This window comes from Orussus abietinus, unplaced genomic scaffold (assembly GCF_000612105.2).
Source record: "Orussus abietinus isolate OABI.00-Male unplaced genomic scaffold, Oabi_2.0 scaffold29, whole genome shotgun sequence".
In the NCBI taxonomy this organism is placed as follows: Eukaryota; Metazoa; Arthropoda; class Insecta; order Hymenoptera; family Orussidae; genus Orussus; species Orussus abietinus.
In genome coordinates, this window is record NW_019395567.1 from 49,044 (window position 1) to 75,250 (window position 26,207).

Below are 26,207 nucleotides of genomic sequence, written 5' to 3' on the forward strand. Positions count from 1 at the left end.
CATGAAAGCTCCAGTGTACAGATAGTAACTTATAAACGTAATTGTAGGAAAATTTACACGTGTGCACAATAATTGTAATTTTATTATAATCGTTGTAGTTATGAAAATCGTAAAATAAAAGCCGTTTGATAAAAATAGTTTTATTTGTGGAGGTTATGTACACCTATTGCTTTCGGTGATGTGTGAATCGAGAGATATCGGTGGTATAAATTTTAAGGAACGACATTCAGGTATTTCAACTAATAGTTAATTTTGTTTGTTGAAAATGTACAATATATTTATGACAATCATGTGCAACATCAATAAATAGGTGATGAGAGTCGAATGTGATAAAGTAATTGTTCGTAATGTGGGCTTTGATGTTCTAAAGGATCTATCTTATCTCGTAAGCTCTCATAATACCACAGCAGAGGCTTATCAATTGCAGGTATTCGCTGCCACCTTCCAATAATCTGTAATTGCATTCCTGAAAGATTTTTGTTTGTTAAATTTGAATTTAAAAAGGTACATACGACTTGACTATATTACTTTCTTTTTGAAATCTAGTACGATGTTAAATATATTTCCTTACCCCAAGAATTTCACCGATAATTGTCTTTTGCTCATCCGTTAAGATGCTGGAATAAACCACTTTCTTGTTTAGTTGCTCTACAACCTGAAAAATTTAATCACGTTTACATTCTTTGCGGATTATACTTTGGCTGTTATGTACAATTCATTTTAATAGATTCGCATACCTGAGAAGCTGCGTAAGCTTCCATCATAAATTCGTCGACGAAGGTCTCGACTTTGCTATAATCTTTGGTTTTACATACATTCATTATATCATCCAACCATTTATCAGGAACGATCTAAAAACGAAAGTATTTATTTTTCTAGTTTTCAAGCAGATGTCATGTACAACTTGTGACTTCTACTTACGCCAGTGGTTTCTACAACGTCATCGATGGTAAGTTCAGCACCCTTTCCTTTAAGTCTGGTGACTGACTGCAAACAGGTAATTGCTCGTCGCAAGTCTCCTCCAGAAGCTTCTACTATTTTTAAAAGAACATCCCTCTCAGCCTTTAAATTCTCATTCTGACAAATTAGCTGCAACCTTTCTATTATCTTTTCCTGGCCCAAAGGCTTAAATCTGAATTTTGTACATCGAGACGTTAGTGGGTCAATAATTCGAGACACGTAATTACAAATAAGACAGAAACGTGTACTCTGAGATTCTTTTTCCATAGTTCGGCGAAGCGCAGATTGTGCAGCGGTTGTCATACTGTCAGCTTCATCTAATATTATAATCTTGAATGGAGGACATGGTTTTCCACTGTAACAAAGAAATATCACAACTTTTTACGTAATAAAATAATTAAGTATTGCTTACGTTAACACATAACAGTGCCTTCAGTACAGGTTTTACATCAGTGACGTATTAGAACGGTTCAAAAATCTGACAAATGTAACATTTACCATTCAATGTATCCTAATAAATAAACCAGAAATGTGCGTGCTTCAGAAATCAAAAGGCATTTCTCCTTTAATGCTTCTGATTATATTTTGAGAGCACAAATATATTGCTGTCTAGATGGTAATAAGAGCGTTTAAAAAACTAATTTAAAGCCCCTGAAGCCAACGAGTGGAACATCACAAAAGCAGATTCATGTTCCGTTTGACAATAGTCTCAAACCTTTTACTAATTCATCATTGGTACCACAATTGCCCATCGACAATTTATAAATTATCAGTGAATTCAAGCTGAAGGATTATCTTACTCATTCCTAACGCTGCCCGCTGTAAGCTGAGCAAACAACTTGACTTTATCTCGTACAACTTGAATCCCTCGCTCGTCAGATGCATTCAGCTCCAATATTCTCTCCTTATACATATCACCGAATAATTGTCTGGCAGCTGCCAAGATTGTACTCGTTTTGCCAGTACCAGGAGGTCCATAGAATAGCAAGTTCGGGAAATCACCACCATGCAGACATTGCCGCAGAACTTCAACAACTTCGCCTTGTTCGACGACATCTTCTACGGTTCGTGGTCGACTGCAAAATTAAACTATATGCACTTGTGGCTTACCATTTTCCTAAGGAACGATTTAAATAAATAATACTAACGTTCTGAAATATCAGAATATAATTGACTTACTATTTTTCTACCCAAGGAACTGCAGGTGCGCTACGACGACTTTCATTCTCACCGGACGTGGAAGCTTCTTTCTCATCAATGGATCCAAGCTTCCCAGTTTTCAAAAATGCTTGCATTCTTCTATTATTATTTATGAGGTCTAACCTATTACATACGCAGTTTTAGTTGATCCTACACACGTGTTGGCATGAAAACACATGAAAAATTGGCGGCAAATGCCGCCGACAGAGATGAGTTGGGAGATTGCTCACGGGCAGGGACGCGCGATCGCATTCTGTGCTGCCCTCTCGTTTCGTACGTCAGCTTTCACCGTTTTTTGCTCCCAAGAGCAATTGCTCTTGTCCGCTAATAGCTGCGCGAGTGGTTCCACTTAGTGTTTTTTTTCTTGTATGATAGTAGTTTAATGTAGTTAAAAGTGGAAGCACTCATTGCGTGCGTGCGAGATTGTAAATTGCGGACAGGACGTTGTCGGGTACCTTTCCATGCAGCTAGTAATTTCGGATTTGCGTGCTAACCGAAGTAGATTTTTGCAGGTACGGCATTGCCGTACCTTTAGTGTATCCGGCAGCTTCCGTCGGCACCTAGTACGTCGTAGCTAAGCTACGGCGTGCAAGGCTACCTGGCTCAGGTTGTCGGTTGCGCGATACGTTGTTTCGCTCTGGCGGCATCCCGCGGGGGCTCTGCCTGCTGTAAGCCGGGACAAGCCCGTCGACTGAAACTCGTATTCGCGGGCCGACAGCCGAGCCGGGTTAGTCGTCGGTGACGGTGGAAGCTGCTGGATTGTTCGCGTTAGAAGTAGTATGCCCTTCCGGCAAATTATATCCGTAATTCAATGCTAACTGGCAAGGTACTCGGCGACTTACCCTGTACTCTGCGGCGAGCGTTGTATGGACGGATGAGTATGGTATGCGAGTGGTGTGTTGTATGGACGGATGCGTATGGTATGCGAGTGGTGTGCTGTATGGGTTATGAAATCCTGGTTCTGTGAGTTCCTGGGACGCCGGGAACTCAACGGAACCAGGTGCCTATGCTTAGGCGGGTCCCTATCGCAGCGGCCTCCTCGTGGCGGGACCTGCGGGATCGGTACCATCCTTATGGGATGATACCGATCCGCGAACTAGCTGTGAAGTAGAATTTAATTAAGGTAAAATTTCACTTTCTCGTACAATAAGTAAGGTAAGTGAAGGGTAAAGTCAAAGTGGGTGCCACGAATGTTCTTCCCTTACCATCAAAAGCGAGCAGTGTCGGTAAGCGTTGGTAAGCCACTACCGTCAACAGCCGTAAGGTATTACCATCACGAGTACGTGAGCCGTCAACGACTACTGGTAGATGGCACCGCCATCGCGAGTGCGCAAGCATCTTCGAGAAATTCGTTGCGGCGCATGTAGTTCTACAAAAATAGCGCTACTCTTCAAAACTTGAAATTGCACTTTGCATTTGCAAGGTTTATTTATTATTTTTACATTTTGCTTGCTTCAAGCAGTGCCGCTCATGTTCCTGATTTGTTCCTCATATTTTCTCAGACCTCTAACGAGTATTTGTAACAGGAGAGAATGATAATATACGATAAAAATAAATATCATGCAAGTGCCCTGTCAGTGAATTCAACATTTTACAGTAAGAGTGAATTTTCAAGTATCATTGTATTTTTTTTGCATATCAGGTTAGCAGAGTTTGGTATCAAATAGATGCATACTTGCATACCTAACAATCAACGTCACATATAGGGAACAAAGTACGAGGTTACCAGAATTTCTGTATGCGAATGGATAATTTTAAAGGAGGCACGATCGCTACCAATTGTCATATGGAAGGTGCCTTTAGAACCTGGGTCACGTAACTTTGTAATTTTTATTTTAAACTACCGAATTCGCAATGCCACTACGAGGAATTAAGGTTCTGGAATTGGCTGGTCTGGCGCCAGCTCCATTCTGCGGAATGGTTCTCTCTGATTTTGGAGCATCCGTTGTCAGAGTTGATAAAGTGAGACCTTTTAAAAATATTGAATAAAAAATTAGTATTATACAAAGATATTAAATGTATATTTTTTAGCCAAATGCTGGGCCGTATACAATGGATTGCTTAGCCCATGGCAAAAGGAGCATTATCATAAACTTGAAGACTAAAGAAGGCTGTAATGTATTGAGGAAATTAAGCGATCAGAGTGACGTGGTGATAGAACCATTTAGGAAAGGTTTGTATTCTTACTCGACGTAATAAGAAGGCACTGTACGAGGTACGCTTTAATTCAATATTTAACAGGCGTCATGGAAAGTTTAAGTTTGGGTCCCAACGATCTGATGGCAGCAAACAGAAGATTGATATATGCCAGGTTAACTGGATTTGGTCAAAGCGGCCCCTACGCTAATATGGCTGGTCATGATATCAATTTTCTAAGTGTTTCTGGTAAGTAATAATCGTAAAAAATGAAAGTGCTATTTAATAAAAATGTAAATAAGTTTATGTACAAGAAACGTAACTTGGAAAACTATACTCTACAGGTCTTTTATCAATGTTTGGTCGTTATAATCAGAAGCCGACACCCCCTGTGAATTTTGCAGCAGACTTTGGTGGTGGTGGGTTAACCTGTGCTTTGGGAATCGTACTAGCTCTCTTCGAGCGCAATAAGAGTAATTTGGGACAAGTAATAGATGCATCCATGGTTGAAGGGACTGCATATTTGGGCAGTTGGCTTTTCAGATCAAAACAAATTCAAGGACTTTGGGGACAACCACGTGGTAAAAATCTGTAAGCAGTATTTTTCTACAACATTAACTTCTCTTCCACAATATGTTGTTTAGAGTATGCTATCGTATAATTTTTATAAATGGTTCATTTTTTTAGTTTGGATTCTGGTGCGCATTTCTATGACACATATGAGACTAAAGACCATAAATTCATGGCTGTTGGTGCAATTGAGCCGCAGTTTTATGCCATACTCCTGGAGAAACTTAATATTACCGAAGATGACTTGTCGCAATACGGTGACTTTGAATCTAACCAGAACAAATTGTCAGAGATATTTAAAACCAAAACTCAGAAAGAATGGACCGATATATTTGACAGATCCGATGCCTGCGTTACTCCTGTTCTAACACCAGAGGATGTGGCTAATAATAAGCACAATAAATTTAGGCAAAGTTTTGCAGAAAATCTAGATACAGTTGTACCGAATCCTGCACCGAAGTTGTCACGGACACCTGGGGTTTCAGGTGCAACCCGTAGTTCTAATCCAACTCCTGGTGAACACACTACCGAAGTCCTGACTGAATATGGCTTTAATTCAGAAGAAATACATAGTCTAATTTCAAACAGTGCTGTCAAACAGGCTCGGAAAGCAGCAAAACTGTGAAAAAAATCTATTTAATAGACCAAGGGATACCGTGCATCACAGTACTACACGATAGGCAAGAAATATATTTTTAAGCACTATTTTACGATAAACTTTTGATGTCATCTTGCATTTAAATACATAAATGATGAGAAACTGTGAGAAATAAATGTGAAGGGCTCTGACCCTGAGGGAAAATGTTATTTAATTACGATACATATTAATGAAAGGGATATTTCTACTCCTTTTAACACCTTCCTAGTTTGTAGATATTAGAGATACTAAATACTTCATACAGTTTCTTTTTTTTTCTATACGGATATGTGCCTCGAAACATCGCTCAACGTTTGTTATGCTCTCCTACTAGTGTCAAGTCGTCTCCACATACATGTTGTCTACTCTCTTGAATATTTCTACGTATACCTGTTCTCCGTTTCTTATTTGTGAAACACGACTAGTACAAAGCTCTAATTGAAATTCAATTTTAGGAGGAGGAAAATAAAGAACTATTACATTTGTATTAATCGGAGATGCTTAGAATTGCCAATTAAATAGCACCCTGACATAACAATGGAAAGAATAATCGAGACACAGATAAATCATTTTCCCAAGGAACGATACTTTATTTCAAGAATTGTAGAGATCTCATAATCATAATCAGTCAAGAAATGAGTGAACATTTTTCTTTGGAAAGGACACTGCTTAAAATACTTTTCTACATCTTCTTCTTGCACGGTGATATTCCCTTTGCATCCTTATTCGAAAAATATTACAGTTCTTAACCTAACATTAGTCCGAGGAATTCACATTATCCATTGTCCATTTACATTATAGCAGTGTCACTGATAAAGTATGTTAAAATGTCTCATGTACTTATAAGACTCTGTAAGTTGACTAATGTTTATAATTACTGGCGAATACTTAACTTTTGAACACGGTACTCCATGTTCAGATTTTAGACATTAAGGAATGATTCGATATCCAAGCCAAGTCTAGTTTAATTATGGCAATGTTCTTCCAAACATATTCCCAACTTTTAACGTTAAAAGACGTATTTAACTTTAAAAGTCAGGTATAGGTACGAGCCAAAGGAACAAGCGAATGGATAAATGCGCATATTTGGTCTAATACCTTTTCTCAACAGTTCCATGTTACACTTCCACAGCTGGGACATCTTCAAAGACTTCATCAGCACCCTCGAGTTCCTCCACGACTTCGTTACCCTCTGCATCACGACGGAAACGGAAGGATCCTTGGAGTCCAACATTTCCCTGAGGTCTCTGGCCCGGATTTTTCTGGACTCCAGCACCAGCACTGATGTGACCATGCTTGTTTTCAAAAATCTTGTGTTGGTATCCAGCACCAATGGATGGGCGACGATCAGGTCCACTCATGGGTTTTTGAACATCGACATAGATGGATCCCTTCTTCTGCGGTTCAGGTTCAGGAGATCTGCGGAAACGGAAAGATCCTTGGAGTCCAACATTTCCTTGAGGTCTCTGGCCCGGATTCTTCTGGACTCCAGCACCAGCACTGATGTGACCACGTTTGTTCTCAAAGATCTTATGTTGGTATCCAGCACCAATGGATGGGCGCCGATCAGGTCCGCTCATGGGTTTTTGAACATCAACGTAGACGGATCCCTTCTTCTGCGGTTCAGGTTCAGGTTCAGGGGACCTGCGGAAACGGAAGGATCCCGTGATGCCAACGTTCGACTGCGGTTTCTGGCCAGGGTACTTCTGGAATCCTCCACCAGCACTGATGTGACCATGCTTGTTCTCAAAAATCTTGTGTTGGTATCCAGCACCAATGGATGGGCGCCGATCAGGTCCACTCATAGGCTTTTGAACATCGACATAGACGGATCCCTTCTTCCGCGGTTCAGGTTCAGGTTCAGGAGACCTGCGGAACCGTGGCTGTGTCGGAGGACGTGGACGATTCTAAAATTGAAAATTAAAACGTACATGAATTAATCCATCTCATATATCCCTACTTGCATAGAATACTCTCAAGGTGTCTACATCGTCGGAAATGGAATAACTATAAATTTAAGAATTATAAACAAATCTATCCCTTATCTTACAGCACGCATTTACTATTCTCAAAGCGTCTACATAATTAAACATCGAATAATAATATATTCAACACGCGAATGAAACATTATTTCTGCTGGGTCATAAGTGCCATTCAACCAAAAGTTCCATTCATATGTTTACCAGATAAATTAACAATTGTTGCTTACAATCAAAGGTCCAGGTCCAGGTCTATGCCTAGGCAAACTGGGCTCAGCATTCGCCAGGAAAGTGACGGCGAAAACCAAAAGAACCGCAACAAAGGTCTTCATTGTGCCGGGTGCCGTCTGAAACATCGTGAACAATTAATATTAAATAATTCACCCCGCAGAATAAAATAAATTTTTGTAATTAATGCACCAGTTGAAACAAAACAATAATCGTATTATACAAAATAAAAGAAGCTAGACTGTTAGCTTCTTTTTCAGCATTGGAATATTAACGTGGAATTATAAATTGTTCAAGAACATGTATTAGAAAATTGGGGGTATCTCACTTACCAAACAGTGCAGCTGATGAGGCTTTCGATTGAATGTGCCGTCATTCCAGCATCCAGCAATTTATATACTTAGAACGAGGAAAATTGTGCTCCGGCCGGGGAAGCACTCTTTCGGAAATGTAAAGAGAGAGAAGTGAGCAAAGCACATGGAGCAGATGGCAGGAATCCCCTTGTCTCTCGATATCGACATTCATGCATGTGTAAGCCATGCTCGTGTACATTCCTACATACATCATTCGTCGGTGACCTAAGAGATGGAATAAAAGGAGTAAAACACCCGATACGTTAATCTCAGGGTTCCCCAAGGTACACATAGAGCGATCGCAATTGCCACACACAATTATCTGTTTGAGATTACATTTGCATATTCCAAACCCTCGGAGAGACGATAGGGCCTGCTATTATTTACATTTCAGAACGATAATCTCTATTAATAAATCCTTATTAAGGAAAAATCCGAGAAATTGCGAGGGGGGACACGATAAACGGGGGAGAGATAGTGAACGAAAATGTCGACATTTCTCATTTCTCTTCGATATTCCGCCAATATTGACTCGGAGTGAATAAACTAGAGAAACGTCACTCGAGGAAAGACCAGCCTGACTTAGATATATTGTTTTATACTTTTGGCAAATCCACGCTGAGAAAAGAAATTCAGTGAACCAAAGAAATATTTTTCTAGTTCTAAGAATATATGTTTTACTCAAATAAATTGTCATAATTCCGAATAAATGTGGCATCCGATTTATTCCAGCTTGAGTTAAATAATTTATCTTTAAATTAACAGAATATTTCTTTCGTTCGATGACATGTTTTTTTCTCTCGGTGCAGATAAAATTGTACGCAGTTACAGTTTATACTTAATTTGTAGAACGCTTTAACTTAGTAATAATTAGTTTAGCTTAATAAGTTTTTGTTTAAAAATTACTGAAAAGAAAAACAAATCAAAGGTGTCTAAACAAATGAATTAAATACTATCATAAGACAGGACTAATGCAAGAGTTCGTAAAAACTGTTGGAGTAAAAGGATATTCATATAACGCGGTTAATAACCTAAGTAGACGGCGCGCCTGTATAAGAACGTAAATATTTCTTTTCAGGGTCGCTTAAAGTACATATGAGATAGATTACAAGGAAGGACGCAATGCAACGGCTTTATGACCCATTCGCTTGCAGAACTATCTAATCGATCTAAACCTGCTTGCAACCGGTCAATGTCGCGACGCCGTCCGTTCAACCGCTTAACCTGTCTCGCCGCCATGTTGTCCTGATACCACGGCTTCCGAATTGCCTCAAAGAGATGTCATTTTCCCGAAACCGCTCGAGCACCGGCGAATAATGGCACCCTCGTGCCACCTCCAGGTCCATCCTAACTGCCGGGTATGAAAAAGTAGAATTGTCGTCAGTTTAAGCAGGCGCGGTGTATGAATTAAGCTCCGCCGGGCAGACGTCAAATCTCCGAGTAATGGCGGCTCGCAGGACAAGGGCGCGTCACGTGACTCGAGAGGTCACGTGACGCGGCCTAATAAGAACTCGATTCTCGAATTCTCGAACGGCGATTTGCATTATCGAATCGGGGGCAAACACGGCGAGTGGAGGAAAAACTCTAGCACGCGGATAACGGGAACGTTTGCCGCCAAACATTGCGCGTGCCGTCTCGAGTAAACGCGAGATTGACGGAAATTATTCCGTCCGTCGAAGTGAACGAACGTCAAGCGCCATCAACGCGCAGGGTCGTGCTCGGACGGGTGGACGTAAGCTCGTCCATCACTCACAGAAAAGTAGCGTCTCCGGGGAGCAGAGCAGCATGCACGAGAGGAAGTGATCGAGAGGTTATGCGGCTCTTGCTCTCTCGCTCGCGCGCCCTCTAGTGTCTATCGCTCTGTCTTTCTCGCTCGAGGCAGCTGTTCTCTAATCGTTCCCATTTGACCGGTGACCCTACGTATCCCAATTTTTGTCCAAGTCAAGAAGAACCGATATGACATGAATTTTTTAAATGTTAACCTTTCGATATTAACTGTTTATAAATGTATGATTATACACATTTTTATAAATTTACAATTTATGTGTAAAGCAAAAGTATATGTCTCACACCGATTTCTTAACTTGCGAGTTTAAATTATTTTTACGTAAGAAGTTTTACTTTAAAGTCCTTCGGAATGGGAGTAGAGGATGGGATAGGGCATAGAGTTTAGCCAGAGGAATTTAAAAGTAAGGAAGTAAAGATAAGTATGATAATCGTGTATATTCACACATGTAAATTGTAAGTTTCGTAACATAGTTCCATAATAATTGATAATCTCTGTTACATAACTACTTAAAAATGTCACCTATGTATAATACATTACTTAATAAAATATGTATATATGCGGTTGTTTTGTACATCTGTCACTGTTTAAATAAAGCTCAGTGAGCGCAATTGAAAAGTAAGACCTAATTAATCTGAAACTTATGCACTGATAATGTAGGAAGATATAAAGATTATCTATTACATGTAAAGTTTGTAAATATCCAAGAGTAGCTTCTTAGTGACATCCCATGGTGATGCTCCACTGTTCCCAGAATTTCTGTCTCTTTTTATAAACATCAGATAGAACGAAGCAGAAATAATGTGGAACGGCGCATGAAAAACAGTGTAAGTATGAACTCTTGTAAGAAAGTTCATCGAAAGTCTCTTGATGATTCTTTCGTGTACATTTTCAAATCACATTTCGGTATGTCAGTCCAGAATTTCCTAATTTATCACCCATAATGTACGATGGGTAACCATCAAGCTTCCACAACAGCGTTTTTCAAGTTGCTCAAAATTGGATCGATTTTCTCTTCCAAAGACAAAATATGACCCGTATTGCAGCTGTGGGTTGCGATAAAACTGAGCACCAGCGGTAGTTTGTTTATCTGAACAACCTGAAAGCACATATTCTCATAGATATAGATTATTAAGAATACATGTAATTTCTACGCTACTTCTAAAATAAAATGCAAAAATAACACATGTCTTACCTGATAACTACTGTACATGCAAATGAGAGTCTTATTTTTCCCAAGACCTAATTTACTGCCTTGATCCGTCGCCATTCCAAACGTGGAAAGAAAACTTGCTCGCATTGCCAATTCGGGAGCTTTCTCATGGGCCACCGATACCACTGGAACTCCATCTCGATCAGTAATTAGTATACAATGTAAGCCTTCAATGTTATTTAAAAGGTCGTACAAAAACTTATTTAACTCCTGAAACAAAGATTACAATGTAAATGTCAGATCGTTCAGAAGATTCCGTTTAAAGTTTATGGAAGGCCTAAAATGATGATTAATAAAAATTAAAATTAAATTCCGTAGAAAAGTGTCACACCCCATTGTTATATGCTAGTGTCAAAAGTTGTTGACAATCAGTTAAGACAAAATTCAGATGTGACTTCACATAACCTAAATGATTTTATCTGTGAGTTGGTATTCATTATGATTACACTGTTAATAATAACACGAAATCAAACATTGGACTTACTACGGTCATTTTAAATGATTTTTGATACAGCAGGCTGATCAAAACAAATTTCGTCAAAAATTTGACAGCACCTTCCTACATTAACGACTTCTTGACAACTGTGAATATCGTGTTATCACTACATACTTTTACAGCTAACAGACAGAGGGCAGCATGTGGTCAAATTTGGAAAATACTAAAAATTATACATACGAGATATTTGCCAGTCCATTAATTCTCTTTTTCATATACATAAACAAAATTATTCATCAAAAGTTTATGCTAACAATGATCTATAACCTGAACAATTAAATCGTAACAAATGAACTAGACATGTACAGAATTACTTAGTTAATATTGTTTAATCACTTACAAAATAATGTACACATCAATAGGGAATTACGCTTTAATTTGCATTGATTTTTCTCTAGTTGAAAAGTAAGAAATAACTCGATGTTAAGTTTTCCTCGTTGCTGACGCAATGAGTACGATGTTCATATATTATGTAACAATAAATTACATTAAAGTACATGCTTCAAATAGTGACGCACAATATACTTATATTTACGTAACAACGATAATATGAATAAATCTTCATTTGTAGCAAAATATCTGTCTTTTGAGATCTGCCGACTGTTTTACACATCGGTGGATAGAACGATACAATTTAGGAGAAAGTAGCAAAAATTAATGCTTTATAAAATGCAGTGGCTTCCTGACATTTACTAATGGTGTACATAAGTTCGGACATTTTACACTGATTTACACCGATTATGTTCTCTTGAATGAATTATCGATGGATGACATGATATTGTAATACAAAAGTGTTATTGATTCACTTCTGCTGCAATGGAAGGAGAATCGTGTGTGCGACTGTTGTCTACAGATTTTACATTTAAACCTAGAGAATCAACGTGTGCACAGCCACCATACGTAAACATTTTTGGAATATCTTGCCCGAAGTACACCTTAGCATTTTGAGCTAATGACTCGTATTTCTTCAATTCCAAAAATTCTTTAGAGAGCAGTAACATGTTTGCTTCGGCTTGTTTTTTCATTTGATAATAATCAGCATCGGAGCGACTTTTCTCGCGCGCTAAGTGCATTTCGTCCTCGATGGCTGCTATTCGTTGCAACGACTCCTTTTCCATGATTTTCTGATTATACTGGATTTTAGCGACTAGCGCTTCTTTTTCAGCTTCAATAATGGCTTTCTTGCGCTCGGTTTCTGCATCCTTTTCTACCACCTTCTGATGCTGTGTGGAAATCAACAGTTTTGTTTTTTCAGCTTCCCTGTAATATTTAATGTAATAGTTTATTTCATTATACCGGTTGGAATTCTTTATCACTACTATTTATACAAATATAAAGAAACTTACATTAGCTCATAATTTTTTCTAATCGTTTCTGGTATTTTAGGCTTTGTAACTCTTACTGCTTGAATATTTAAACCAGGTGCTAATTCATTCAGGTCTTGTTGTAATGCATTTTTCAAATTTTCATCTATCTGATCGAACAGATCTATGTATACCTCGTGTAACGAGTGTACCGAACAAAATTGATTTAGTTCATGATGAACTTTGTTGAAAATCAAAGTTCGATCATAATCTGCGGTATAGTTTCTTACCATATTATACACTGGAAAGAATTAATATAAATAACCTCAATATACTATACTAAATGTGCAATACATGACTAAAGTCATTTGATTTGTTAATAATCTTACCACTATTGGCATCTAATATATTGACAACTTCTATACGATCAAAGTAGATCATAACTCCACCGCTTGTACCGCAAGGAACATTTTTCACTTCATCCGTTTGTAAAGTGACTTGAACGGAACGAAAAGTTGTTAACAGCGGAATCATCATATGAAATCCTGGATTACTGACCTGAGGTAACAGGGCGCCACCCTACGATTAAAATCACTTGTTACGATTACTTATCCATTTTGTTTTATAGAGATATTACATGACCCTCAATTATAAAATAAGTACAAACTGCATTTAATTCAAGACATGTATTACTCACTCGGAAATAAACTCCAACATGTCCCTCTTCGATACGATGCAATGAAAAATGAAATACTATAGCCAAGCAGGCCGTGAAACACATTGCGATTACTCCTTGATCTATCATATCTGTGTATATAGTTTTCTGTTAAACCAGTGAGAAACAAAAAGTTTGGTTATAAATTACGCATTATAATGAAGTATTCCTGTACACGTGTTTATAATAATGTATCAAATATAAAATCTACTAATCGCTCTTTCAATAATTATCAGTGCTCCTTTACAACAAAGTTTATTAAACCACTTTTTATGGAGTCTTGTAAACATATTGCATTTGAATTTCAATCTTGAATAACTGTGAAAATTCTCTTGACAAGGTTAAGTTGTTAGACTCTCGATTTTTACCTTTTTCTACGCGAAGAACTTGCATATATTATTTATATAACTTATTGGAGTTTAGTTAAATATACTGTAGTGGTAAATATAATCGGTTAATAACTGTAACGATTACATTTTCAGAGACGTATCGAATTTTCATAATCACACCCAGCCATCATTTTGTAAACTATAAACTTCGATGCAGTAATAGTTGGTAATAGTCATGAAGAAAACCTAAATATGCTCACTTTGCGAACGCGTTTTCGTCTCGTTCTACAGATACAATGTCGGCCATTTTGAATACAATGTCACGTGACAACCGCAAACATTTGAAACTAGTCGTAATTTGTTTAAAAAATATCTAACATTATATAGAAATATAGAATCGTATATGTGGAAAAAGGAGTATTGATGAAAAGCGTTTACTTCCTATATTGCCCATTTTACACAAGTTATACATAGAATTACATTCCACATGTATAAATATATACAATTTTATGGTATAATGTATGTACATAGATTTCACTCATCGTAACATAAATACCGCAATAAATTACTATGTATTGTAAAAAATTTCAATATTTTTAACAAGGCAGTAAATCAGTATTATCATTTTAGCTTTATATGATACTTTCTTATTAATATTATTTTTCTACCGTTTCCTATTATTCGAAACAGATTGAAACTCTCATCCTGCTACTCCATGAACGGTAACACCGAACGCAGCGACAGTAAAATTTCAGTGATAGGTCAATTTCTTTAACGTATCTATGAATTCCTGCATTCTACTGTTCATGAGTAAGTTTTTCGTCTATTAAATGACATTACATTCAACATAATTGTATTTGACATCGTTGTGTGTGCAGTTTACTTCAATATATTCTACACAGACAGTCTGACTTTATGTCCCATCCCTTTGCTCCAATGTTTGCATTTTAGATAAAAGTAAATTCTGTTGCTTCACGGACTGCAGAATATCCATCAACTTTGCTATCCGCTTTTCACGACGCCTCTGGTTTTGGTGTAGCATTTTTATTTTATGACGATAAAACTTCCGTAGATTAACTAGTGACTTTTCCAGATGTACATTTGCAGCTGATGAATTAACTCGTTCGGGAGATACAGATGTGGAGCGACTTACATAATGTTTCTGTACCTTTTCTTGTTTTAATTCAGAAGTACTAGACTCTACTCTTACATTATTGCTCGAAATTGTATCTTCTTTTATCTTTATTGTCTCTGGTGGAGGTATACGAGGCATGGTATCGGTTACTTCTATTTTCACTTTATGAGTATCCTCTCTTGAAGGCACTGCTTCGGAGTTCTTAAATACAATGCATACACTATATATTACTTAATCAATAAACTATATTCAGTATTAGCAACCAGTTGCATCTTGAATGCATATACCTGGAAATGATCTAGCTGTTTGTCATCCTTAATATCGATGGCTTCCTGGTTTTCCTCTTTAATGAACTTTAATGTCGATGAGTAAACATCCACATGTGTCACTTTGTTTATTTCCACATTATTATTTTTAACTGAACATAAATGTTTCTTTGCCGGCTCATCATGCCATGCTATCTGCAATAATAAAATATATTTACACACGACGTTAATTTATATATAAATAATTCGTTCTTTCAACATAATGAACAATTTATCTATAGGAAACATACACTGGGTATTGCATCCTCTCGTAATCTCACACAGGATAAAGAAGTTCTGTCAAATGACACTTCGGAAAAGTGTTTGGAGCATATCATAGCACATTTCGACTGTGGCTCCGACATCTGCAAACTCTCTAGCCAAAGCTTCCGTTTCGTGGGGTTCAACGGTAACCTGTAAAATTAACAAATTGATCACCAACATTCCATTAAAAAACAATTTCCAGCTTACCTGTGAAATGTAATTTTTTCATTTAGCTCCATTTTTTTCTGCCTCAGACTTTTTCGTTGCGCCCCAGATCGATTACAGCAACCACGCACCATACAATCAGGCATCCTGTTATTATAAATTATTTATAAACAAAATCTCGATTGTTTATATCCGATCATAACCTCAAAGTAACGAGGGACGCCAATCGATACGTCAACGATAAAAGCGAGAAGATGCTACACAATCCAAGATGGCCGCTCCTAGTACCTTTTAGGGTATTACGCTGATACATCAGGTTCTCGTGTAAATGCGCTGGGGTCGCACTCAAATTTCCCCCTGTTTTCAACAAACTGGCAATTCTCAATAACTAAACCTTGAGGCACCACATTCCTCGATAAAGTGTTTATCGCGATATTATCGCGCTGAGGAGGTTACGTCGATTTGCGAGCGTATCAGTTTTGCTTCGCTTTGAGACACACACGGTTCCCTCTCTATCATTCCCGAAGTCTTGATTGAAGTTTCGCGTTGTTAGGAAGGTCGAGCTCGACTTTTTTCGAGGGAAATCTCCGAGGAAGTTTGCGGCGTTTTCTGTACACCTGTTTCGTGCCTCCGTACCGAATTCCAGAGTACCGTAAAGTGCATTCAATCAGATTCTGGCATAAAAAAGCGGATCGAGCGACGGCGTCACCGACGACTGTCACCCTTGGTATCGAGTAGTTGCAATTAGGTGGAAAGAGATAATTTTGGAGGACGCTAGGAGGGACTTCTACGAAACGCGTAAAGCCCAGTTTTATCAAAATGCCAGGTGCGAGGAAAGCCGTGAAAACGCGCAGGGTTCCTCGAATTTCGTGGAGGGCCATCTGGGCCGATCTTTAGGACCGTAATCGCGATGACGTCAACCCGATGAGGATCGGAGCGGTCGGAAGATCGAAGGCCACGTGGATCGGACAGGCGTCGAAAGATCACTGGAAAAAGAAAAAGAAAAATGTAGGTCGAGTATACGTTACACCTACATGGTATCTAGGCTCTACGTTTACTGGTTCACCTCGGCGTAACGTGCTGATGTCATTTGCTATGTGTAGCGGTACTTATTATCATTTTGAATACATTTATCTAATCATAATTGTCGGTTAAGGAAGCTATGTAATTAACATATTGGAACGCTTTTAGGGGGATTTGATGATAAGCCATGAAAATTATGGATAAATTATGATTTCATTCTGTTTGTGATTGAAAATAATATACGAAGGAATTTTTTCACAGTGTAAGTTAAAGTATATCAAATTGTTGTTTTAGATGTATCAGCATGTCGGAAGGCGGAACGCAAGTAGCAAGCGAGGACGAGAAGAGAATATCCCTGTATGTTTTTCCGGGCCCTTTATCGTCGCCGACCGTAGCACAAAAATCACAAATGAGTGTCAGCAGGCCACCGAATCAACGGAGCCATGCTCGCTCTGCCAGTCATGGAGGTATTCTGGGCTCGACTACGACGAGCTTACAGAGTGCACTCGACGGAGGAGGAGGAGGAGGAGCAGGAGGTGGAACGATGATGGCCAGCGGGATAGGTGCAACCGGTCGACCGTCGGCTTTGAAGAAACCTGGTCACCAGAGAGCCTTTAGTCAAGGTCAGGCTGTCGATGTTCAGGGTCGACCGGTCCTAGGTCATAGTCGAGTTGGTTCTAGAACGGACTTTATCTTGCCTCCTGGACATCGTGAAGAGTCACGACAAATCAGCAGTAGCAAGGCGCCTGCGTCTCGAGGCCACTCGAGACAAGCCTCAAGGTCAGTGCCATGGTTAGATATGTTTCTTATAATCTGTAGAGATAACTCCTACGAATGAGTCAAATACTTAGAACCATTATCAGATACGGGTATCTACGAAGTACTACTAAACGTATTTACACACACATTATTTGTTTTACTTAATGGTTTTTAATATTTAATATTTATATTAATTTCTATTAGATCCGAATCAATTTACACAATACGCCGCAATGTTATGCCACCCTGGTGGAGGAGAGCGTGGGCTCGTTGCGTCGGATCGGTTCCAGAAGAGCCTCCGTTAAGAACCGTCGTGCCAAACCATTTGATTCCTCCGAACACCTCTTCGAGTAAACACCCAAATGGTATTAGGATTGACAACAGGTGGGTTTGTATCTTTGCAGTTTCAATCACTTTTGGAGTACTTTAACTATTTTTAATTAACACTGTAAATTATACCATTATAGGGTGTGCACGACGAAGTATACAGCGCTGAGCTTCCTGCCACGTAACTTGTTAGAACAGTTTCACCGTGTAGCAAATTTATACTTTATCTTCATAGTGTTATTGAATTGGGTGCCAGCGATTAACGCCTTTGGGAAGGAAATCGCGATTATACCAGTAGCCTTTGTCCTCGGAGTAACTGCAATAAAAGACTTCTTTGAAGATAGGAGACGCCTTGCAAGTGACCGTCGTATTAACAACTTGACCTGTCGGGTGTATTTTGGGTGGGTTAATCATTTTTATATACCTTATCATATGACTCATAGAGTATCTTACTTTTACGAAAGTTGTCAGCATAATATAATCGATGTTACAATGATCATCGATCATTTGCAGAGAAGGGGATCGGTACAAAAAGATACCCTGGAAAGACGTCAAAGTTGGAGATTTAGTCCATCTGTCGAACAACGAATTGGTTCCTGCTGATCTCCTACTACTAAGAAGCAGCAATCCTCAAGGCTTGGCTTACCTGGATACTTGCAACCTTGATGGTGAGACGAATTTAAAGCAACGTCAAGTAGTCAGAGGTTTCCTTGAGCTGTGGAAAACGTTTCAACCATCAAAGTTTTGTTCGGTCGTTGAAGTTGACCGACCCAGCACCAGGATCTACAGGTAATAATTTTCCCCCTTCTGAATCAAGTGTTCGATTCCAAATATCCAGAGTATTTTCAAGCCTCCATTTATTAAATCATCTGTAATTATAATGTACCGTTAAAAATTTAATTATCTAGGTTTCATGGTGCAGTGGTCCATCCTAATGGAGCCAGAGTACCTGTCACTACAGAGAATCTACTGTTACGGGACTGTCTGTTAAAGAACACCGACTTCATTGAAGGCATAGTAGTCTACGCTGGCCATGAAACCAAAGCCATGTTGAACAATGGAGGTCCCAGGTACAAGGTTCGTCTTTGAAACAAATTTGTTTATACAATTTAAGAAGTACAAATCCATCTTGGATGAACAATAAGAGTGATAGTTTTGGACCGAATTTCCAGCGTTCTCGTCTGGAGAAACAAATGAATCTGGACGTGATCTGGTGCGTCGTCATCCTGGTGGTTCTGTGCATAGTCGGTGCAATTGGAAGCAGACTCTGGTTGTCTGCGTACTCATCGACAACGGGTCCGGTGCCTTTTCTCCCGTACATGCAGGATCCTACGGTCGAGGGAATGCTGACTTTCTGGACGTTCGTTGTCATTCTGCAAGTGATGATCCCTCTGAGTCTTTACGTAACTCTGGAGATGGCGAAGGTCGGTCAGGTCTACCACATAGGACTCGACAGGACACTCTACGATCCTGAAACCGACCGTAGAGCAGAATGTCGAGCTCTCAATATCACCGAGGAACTTGGCCAGGTAATTTATACGAGGAATTTAACAATCAGTAAGTACAATTATTCGTCTATCCTGCACGAACAACCACTTAACCTCTTTGCAGGTGCAGTACGTGTTCTCCGACAAGACTGGAACACTTACAGAGAACAAAATGATCTTCAGAAGATGTGCAATCGGTGGACACGACTACGTTCACACCGGAGAAGGAGAAAATTTGATGGCGAATAAGAGACTCAAGGAGGATTTGCTTATCGGCATGTCCAGGCATCGGCTGCAGGAATTCTTGATACTCCTAGCTGTTTGTAACACAGTTGTAGTCAATACACACTCACATCGAGATATCATGAACGCCAGCGGTATCGTGGAGGAATCCTCTAATGATGACATTACTCCTGCAAGGTATTGTAAGGCATCGTTGATTATCACTCTGCGTTACACTTTTTTGTAGGTTATGTACGAAATTCTTTAACCTCTTTATCTGGTATGTAGGGAAATTAATGCGTTATTCTTCAAGGTACACGAGACTGTCCGAATCAAGAAGTACTACTCCTAGTCCTAGTCCTACGGTGCCTCCTGCTTTAGCTGAACTTCCTTCGACTACTGATACCGTAACTGCAACGACCACGATTACCTCATCGCTTGTACGCAACTCACTAGCCAACATAGCAGAATCACTGGACACAACAAGTTTCAGGTAAACCAAGCCACTTTGGCTCATTTTTATACTTCGCAGCTTTAAAATATGTCCTTTTATCCTCCTTCTATTGAAAATTTAATTTTCAGTGCCTGTCGAGCATGGCGAAAGTTTACTATTACGTGCTATATTAGGTTTTACCTCCCAAGGAAGGAAAGCAATTACTTTCTGCCCGCAAACCTTGGCGTAAATTCTATAAAAATGGTGTATAAAGATGCCTTAATATCGACGTTCCAGGTTTAAGGAGCCATCAAACGAGAGCGGAAATGGAGCACCCGTGGAATCGGTGCGAATTTACGAAGCTGAGAGCCCGGACGAGTTGGCCCTGGTCTACGCCGCCAGAATTTATGGGGTAAAACTCCTGGAGCGGACTCCACGAAGCGCGGTGATCTCTCTACCGGATGGCAAGATCATGAGCTTCGAAATCCTCCAAGTAAGCTCATGTCTACGATAGCATTTATCGCATTGTTAAGTTTCTCGAGAGTTAAGGTGATATGGTTTACTTTTTTTTTTTTTATTTATCCCAGACTAGAATTAAGAGCACATCTTTTTTTTTTTCTGGTTGGAAGAATGAAATTCCACGTGCACCCAGTTTGGAGGAAAGTTTTATGAATATTTTGATTTTTTTTTGTATATATATAGAATAACCCTTTCATATCACCTTAAGTCCCTAGGTCCCCAGTCGTCACGAGACCTGATAGGTTCTAGAACCACGGCTTGAATTAGAAATCGATGCAATTTGTTGAATGTCACATCGTAGGTGCTGCCGTTCGATTCGAATAGAAAGTGCATGTCGGTAGTAGTACGTTATCCGCGTACTGGTGACATAGTCTTGTACAGCAAGGGAGCGGACACGACGGTACTGGCCTCGTTGAAGTACAACGACGAGGACTCGCTACCGACCTCGAAGGTCAGGCAGTACCTGCACACGTACGCCAGGCAAGGCTTGAGGACCCTGGCGATGGCGCGCAGGTCGCTCACGCCCCAGGAGTATGAGACCTGGAGGGCGAGGCACGTCGAGGCGGAAATGGCCGCTGAAAATCGCGAACGCCGAATTCGGGAGTCCTATTCCGTCCTCGAGTCGCATCTCACTTTGCTCGGCGCCACGGGAATCGAGGACAGACTGCAACCTGGGGTCCCCGAGGCCATTGCTGCTCTCGTCGCAGCTGGCATCGTCGTCTGGGTCTTGACAGGTTTGACGCCTTTATCGTGACTATTCGTACTTTACAGAATTTTCTTTTCTTTTTAGAGGACGCTTCTTGGCGACACCAAAGCATTGCTCTCGAGGTTACAGGCTTTATTTTTGGATTACTAGATTATTGGTCTTGTCTCAGCTTCGGTGACTATAATTACACCTTGAGGAATGCGAGATTTGATGTCATTACCGTGATCATGAGCGCGAATCAGTAATAGACGGCACATGTGAAGTCGCATTCTATATTTTATGCTAATTTTATCTACTAATTTTATTTTATGCTAATTTTATCTACTAATTTTATTTTATGCTAATTTTATGCTAATTTGTCTACGTTTTGGTCTTCACGCTTCGGATGTTAAATGCTTTGTGATCATTTCAGGCGACAAACCGGAGACTGCAGTCAACGTCGCCTACTCGGCGAAGCTGTTCTCGCCGGCGATGCAGCTGCTGCATCTGCAGGCCAGGTCGAAAACCGTCGCGGAAACTTTGATCCTCGGCCACCTGGAGGCGATTCAGAGGGAAATGGTGGCGACCGGGATTGCCGGGCATCATAATGAAAGCAATTCGATTACCAACGACTCTAGTTATAGGCCCGATCAGGCTCCTCGTAGGATCGGATCCTGGAGGCAGAGAGCTCTCGTCGTTGATGGAAAGACCCTGACGGTGATCCTCGATCCGAGATCGGGCCTCACCGCTCCCTTTCTTGAATTGACCAGGAGGTGCGCCAGCGTTCTGGCCTGTAGAGCTACGCCTCTTCAGAAGGTTTGTAATTAAATAACGTTAAGGTGACATGATAGCGGCATTCGTAAAGTGAAATTTCATGAGTGGCAGGACTTTTCTTAGAGCTTTCATGTTCCCGTTGTAAAGTTTGAAACGGTTCGGTCCACCCAGTTCGGAGAAAAGTTTCACGAATGATTGCCTCCTTCGATGCCACTTTCACATCCCTTTAAGACACCCAAGAACCAGGTGAATCTAATCCAAGTACTCCACCGTTAGAATGTGACTTTGAATTTCTTGTTACCTGAGTAATAACTCGCTAGATTCACCTGGTGCTTTATTCACAAAAATAATATTTGTGAACATCACTTGAGAATTTATATGCTTTGCAGGCATACATCGTCAAAGTAGTCAAGGAGAAATTGGGCATGAGGACGCTGGCCATAGGGGACGGTGCAAACGACGTCAGCATGATTCAAACAGCCGATGTTGGAGTCGGAGTCTGTGGACGAGAAGGCACTCAGGCTATTATGGCAGCTGATTTCGTGATAGCTCGATTTCCAATGCTTGCCAGGCTTCTCCTTTTGCACGGCCATTGGTGCTACGATCGTCTCTCTAGAATGATACTTTACTTTTTCTATAAGAACGCCACCTTCGTCTTCCTCATATTTTGGTATCAGGTAAGACATCGAATATATTTTTGAGGTTAAAGTTTCGGGGTTAGGGTTGAGCAGAGGTTATGTCCTTTCTCTGTATGTCTTCCACAGCTGTATTGCGGATTTTCTGGGGCGGTGATGATCGACCAGATTTACCTGATGCTCTACAATTTGCTTTTTACCTCGCTGCCACCTCTTGCCCTTGGAGTCTACGATCGTGTTGCAGCTGCGGGAGTGCTTCTCTCCAATCCTCGACTTTACGAGCGAAGTAGGTTAGCTCTCGTTTACCAGCCCCACTCTTTTTGGATCACCATGGCCGATGCTCTCTATCAAAGCATCGTCATCTTCTTCCTCACAGAAGCGGTTCGTAGTGGTTTCTTAACATGCCTTTTAACATTTAAGAGAAAGGGTATGCGACATCTTCATTTTTTCTATAACAGGTTTACCATGACTCGGAGGTGGACATCTGGGAGTTTGGAAACACCATTACGACTAGTTGTATCGTCGTGATGTCAATCCATGTAGCCATAGAGACGAAGTCATGGGTAAGGGGTACAGAGCACATCGGTTTGTCTTTCGAACCGATGGCAACAAACTGACCGTTCTATGTGTTGCAGACCTTGATTCACATTGGGGCCATAATGGCATCGCTGGGCATATTTTTTGGATTTTCCTTGCTGTACAATGCCGTTTGTGTAAATTGTATGGGACTGCCAGGTTCCTATTGGGTGATGCAAGTAGCCATTGGAAGGTACACGTACTGGTTAACTGTTTTATTAGCATCCGTTCTCGCCGTGTTGCCTAGGTAAGTCGCAGTGAAGTTATGTCTTTGTTATCCTTCGATTAGAATAAAAATCTAAGAGGTTATATTTTGGGATTCTGTTGTTGCAGACTTATTTATAATACGGTAAAATCTACCATAGCACCGGATGTGGTGCAGCGAGCTGTCATGGAATATCAGTCGAAAGATATGCAAGTTATCGAGGAACAACACAGAAGGTCCGCTGCCAGCGGAGGGCCCAGTTTTGTGGCAGACTGGTCGCGAGCTACGCAGGATGCTACTATCAGGTGAGTTTCCATTTTTTAACCATCCCTCTCCCAATAAAACTGGGTAGAACATTATAAATTACATTCAAGACAGTCAAATAGTTTTAACCATGGATTTTTGTCATCGATGCTAGATGACATCATAGGCCAGAACAAGACGATACATGTTCCGATGACTGTTGCAGGCCTAGAAGTGGTTCGAAGAAGATCAGCGTCCTGACGACTGTTGTAGCATAACGTGTTAATATTTATTATACCATAGACCACGGAGTCTGATGAATCACACGTTGCTGCTGGATGTGCACCGATGGAGCAAATCCTGTCTGTCAGAATTTGCATCTTCGATGCATCCCCCTTGCCTTGTTGCAGTGACCGCAGGGGTCACCCTCATTTAACAAGAAACTGACAACTTTGACGGTTAAACTGAGACTTGTACAGCATTGATTCCTACTCACCTACTAATTTAATTGCGTGTATTTTTATATAGATAGTCTTTGGAAGAGCCCGCATCGAATTCCCTCAGACTCTGCCTTCTCGAGGTGGTCCGGAATTGATCTTTTTACCTCGTGAACGTCGTTTCACCTTATCAACCGTTCCTCGAGATAACTGCGAGGAGCTGCCTGGAACTGATTGCACGTTGAACAGACACCTTATGTTAGCTAAGAATTTCCTCGGATTCGATGCGGCGGCTTCCACGACGCGGTGGACTTTTGTCCTCGTAAAAAGAACCGCGGTGTCGGTGGTTGTTTCCTCGCGTGAACAAGTGCAATGTCAAATGTATTATGTAGGTGACAGGGATAAATTATTGTTAATCTTACTGCTACTACTGCTACCATTGCTACTACGGCACTCTGTAGAGTTAGTAACTAGTGTTTACATAGCTAAGTACCGCCGTTATTGTTACGATAGTCGGGTGGCCTTAAATTCAGACTGTTCGTCGCATTTTTGGCTGTGACGTCTAGGGACCAATAAGTAGCTCAATTAGTTATTCAATTATTAATGTTGATAAGCGGTCACGACGGTACTCGAGTTACGAGTCGGGACGAGGGTGCCGAGCACGCAGTCGCGGGCTTACTTTCAGCCGCACTGATTTCTTCGTTTATACAAATGATATGAGCGTTTAAGATGCAGTATTTCAGAGGCCGTTTCTTGCGGGGGAAATTATTACACGTTTTCCTCACGCTATGTGAATGGTGGTCGTAATTAACGTAATGAATGGTCGTATGATTATCCGAATGGGGTTGTTGCATGTAAATAGAGGAACGTTCGTCTTCGACACCGCGATCAGGTGCTGTAGATCAAACGAAGGGCTTCTACTTTTAATTTCATACTTCATTTAACTTAAGAACGGCTGGCTCCTCGTTTAGAGAATGCTTCTTATTGGCTACCCAACGTTGACGTCGCATATTTTTCTCGCTCATCTTTTCGTTCGTAAGAAATATGCACTCGCATATTTTTTATATGACCATTACAGTCTTGGCTGCAACTACTAAATTATTGGTCTTTATCTCAGCATCGGTGGTTTTATAATTATACATGTGAAAATCAGAAGGATCGGAATACTTATCGTTGGAAGCTGGTCTATCGACTCTCATGCAGCAGAGATCTTCTCGTATCTTTTGTTCATTGTCTGCGACGGATGTAATTAAAGAATATATTTCCTCTTTTGACGTCTCTTAGCACTTTGCGTTGCTTGATAGTTTCAGTCTATTGTCCGATGTTGATTTTAATGTCTTGTCTCTAACCTACGAGGTCTATTACATCGTAGGGAGAAATGGGTTTTTTACTCAGATTGTGCAACAACCTCATTAAAAATTACTTTACCGAGAACCTGTTTAAAAGAATTCTATACTGGTTTCATCGATGCTTAAGAAATGCTTTATCGAGTGTTGAAATTGATCGCACGAATGAATAAAAAAAATCTTTAGGATTGGATTTCTTAAATTTGTTTGGAAAAATTCTATTTCTTCCGAGAATTCGAGTGATCTTTTAATTTATTTCACGCACGTTTTGGGGTTTTTATAGAAGTGGATCATTGCAGTATTTATTGAAGGCGATCAGCTGTTTGGGGCTGATCGATGATGGATCTATTTTATCGAAAGTGTATGCGAACTATTTTAAATAGGTGTCTCTCGCCTTGTGGATTTTCGGGTAGATTGAGAATTGTGAATGCAAAGAGGAGGCCAATACCTGTTTACGATAAGAAATTATTAATAAAAGTGACAGTACTATGCACGTGTCGCTCGCACGATGGCACAAAAGAATAGGATGGCTTTTTGTTTTGATGTTAGGGTCGTCAGACGTTTGCCAGTTGTAGGCGATTTAATAGTTGATATACAAAAGATGTTGCAAGTTTTATTAAATCGATTGTATTTTGGTAATCGCGAGACGCTATTGTGTGTGATAATACAGGCGGAGTATGGTGGAATTTTCGTAGTTTTTTCTCCTTCCCTACTTTCTCAAATTCGAAAGCTCGACAAAGCTTGAGTGATCTTAGTTTCTT

General features: G+C 40.1%; 7 protein-coding genes across 13 annotated transcripts; 2 read left to right on the top strand and 5 right to left on the bottom strand.

Annotated features, from left to right (window-relative positions):
- Positions 1-124: 124 nt before the first annotated feature.
- LOC105701432 (replication factor C subunit 4) lies at positions 125-3,188 on the bottom strand. The gene is made up of 7 exons (XM_023433806.1): positions 3,003-3,188; positions 2,140-2,283; positions 1,761-2,036; positions 922-1,315; positions 738-851; positions 572-655; positions 125-466 (listed from the first exon to the last, which is right to left on the bottom strand). Exons 2-7 carry the CDS (start codon positions 2,253-2,255, stop codon positions 374-376), a joined length of 1,077 nt encoding a protein of 358 aa, XP_023289574.1. The 5' UTR covers positions 2,256-2,283; positions 3,003-3,188; the 3' UTR covers positions 125-373.
- A 374-nt stretch (positions 3,189-3,562) lies between these two features.
- Positions 3,563-5,678, top strand: LOC105701814 (alpha-methylacyl-CoA racemase). The gene is made up of 5 exons (XM_023433807.1): positions 3,563-4,122; positions 4,192-4,333; positions 4,402-4,545; positions 4,641-4,887; positions 4,984-5,678. Exons 1-5 carry the CDS (start codon positions 4,015-4,017, stop codon positions 5,489-5,491), a joined length of 1,149 nt encoding a protein of 382 aa, XP_023289575.1. The 5' UTR covers positions 3,563-4,014; the 3' UTR covers positions 5,492-5,678.
- Positions 5,679-6,069: 391 nt separating this feature from the next.
- LOC105701824 lies at positions 6,070-8,702 on the bottom strand. Its single transcript, XM_012428928.2, has 3 exons — positions 8,043-8,702; positions 7,713-7,829; positions 6,070-7,410 (listed from the first exon to the last, which is right to left on the bottom strand). Exons 2-3 carry the CDS (start codon positions 7,812-7,814, stop codon positions 6,622-6,624), a joined length of 891 nt encoding a protein of 296 aa, XP_012284351.1. The 5' UTR covers positions 7,815-7,829; positions 8,043-8,702; the 3' UTR covers positions 6,070-6,621.
- Positions 8,703-10,267: 1,565 nt separating this feature from the next.
- LOC105702212 (ragulator complex protein LAMTOR3-A) lies at positions 10,268-11,819 on the bottom strand. Its single transcript, XM_012429599.2, has 3 exons — positions 11,547-11,819; positions 11,045-11,272; positions 10,268-10,948 (listed from the first exon to the last, which is right to left on the bottom strand). Exons 1-3 carry the CDS (start codon positions 11,553-11,555, stop codon positions 10,811-10,813), a joined length of 375 nt encoding a protein of 124 aa, XP_012285022.1. The 5' UTR covers positions 11,556-11,819; the 3' UTR covers positions 10,268-10,810.
- Positions 11,820-11,981: 162 nt separating this feature from the next.
- On the bottom strand, positions 11,982-14,140 carry LOC105702219 (erlin-2-B). Of its 2 annotated transcripts, none has more exons than XM_012429611.2 (5): positions 13,946-14,140; positions 13,560-13,669; positions 13,252-13,441; positions 12,905-13,163; positions 11,982-12,818 (listed from the first exon to the last, which is right to left on the bottom strand). In XM_012429611.2, the coding sequence occupies exons 1-5, from the start codon at positions 13,968-13,970 to the stop codon at positions 12,353-12,355; spliced, it is 1,050 nt and encodes a 349-aa protein (XP_012285034.1). In that variant the 5' UTR covers positions 13,971-14,140; the 3' UTR covers positions 11,982-12,352. The 2 variants fall into 2 exon arrangements, with proteins under 2 accessions (XP_012285034.1, XP_012285043.1); XM_012429620.2 differs by having other exon boundaries at positions 13,560-13,685; positions 13,946-14,138.
- Positions 14,141-14,507: 367 nt separating this feature from the next.
- LOC105699164 (THAP domain-containing protein 6) lies at positions 14,508-16,124 on the bottom strand. 2 transcript variants are annotated; one of them, XM_012423970.2, is made up of 5 exons: positions 16,064-16,124; positions 15,818-15,922; positions 15,598-15,760; positions 15,329-15,502; positions 14,508-15,242 (listed from the first exon to the last, which is right to left on the bottom strand). In XM_012423970.2, the coding sequence occupies exons 2-5, from the start codon at positions 15,919-15,921 to the stop codon at positions 14,820-14,822; spliced, it is 864 nt and encodes a 287-aa protein (XP_012279393.1). In that variant the 5' UTR covers position 15,922; positions 16,064-16,124; the 3' UTR covers positions 14,508-14,819. The 2 variants fall into 2 exon arrangements, with proteins under 2 accessions (XP_012279393.1, XP_012279385.1); XM_012423962.2 differs by lacking the exon at positions 16,064-16,124 and having other exon boundaries at positions 15,818-16,020.
- A 68-nt stretch (positions 16,125-16,192) lies between these two features.
- LOC105700265 (probable phospholipid-transporting ATPase VD) lies at positions 16,193-26,132 on the top strand. Of its 5 annotated transcripts, none has more exons than XM_012425972.2 (19): positions 16,193-16,783; positions 17,093-17,155; positions 17,222-17,578; positions 17,762-17,941; positions 18,025-18,285; positions 18,398-18,673; positions 18,793-18,961; positions 19,057-19,413; positions 19,496-19,791; positions 19,907-20,086; positions 20,324-20,519; positions 20,847-21,279; positions 21,664-22,046; positions 22,394-22,681; positions 22,769-23,020; positions 23,098-23,202; positions 23,275-23,462; positions 23,549-23,725; positions 23,890-23,941. In XM_012425972.2, exons 2-19 carry the CDS (start codon positions 17,103-17,105, stop codon positions 23,939-23,941), a joined length of 4,203 nt encoding a protein of 1,400 aa, XP_012281395.1. In that variant the 5' UTR covers positions 16,193-16,783; positions 17,093-17,102. The 5 variants fall into 5 exon arrangements, with proteins under 5 accessions (XP_012281395.1, XP_012281376.1, XP_012281386.1 ...); XM_012425981.1 differs by having other exon boundaries at positions 16,768-16,880; XM_012425953.2 differs by having other exon boundaries at positions 16,194-16,783; positions 17,093-17,578; positions 23,890-26,132.
- The last annotated feature ends 75 nt before the right edge of the window (positions 26,133-26,207 follow it).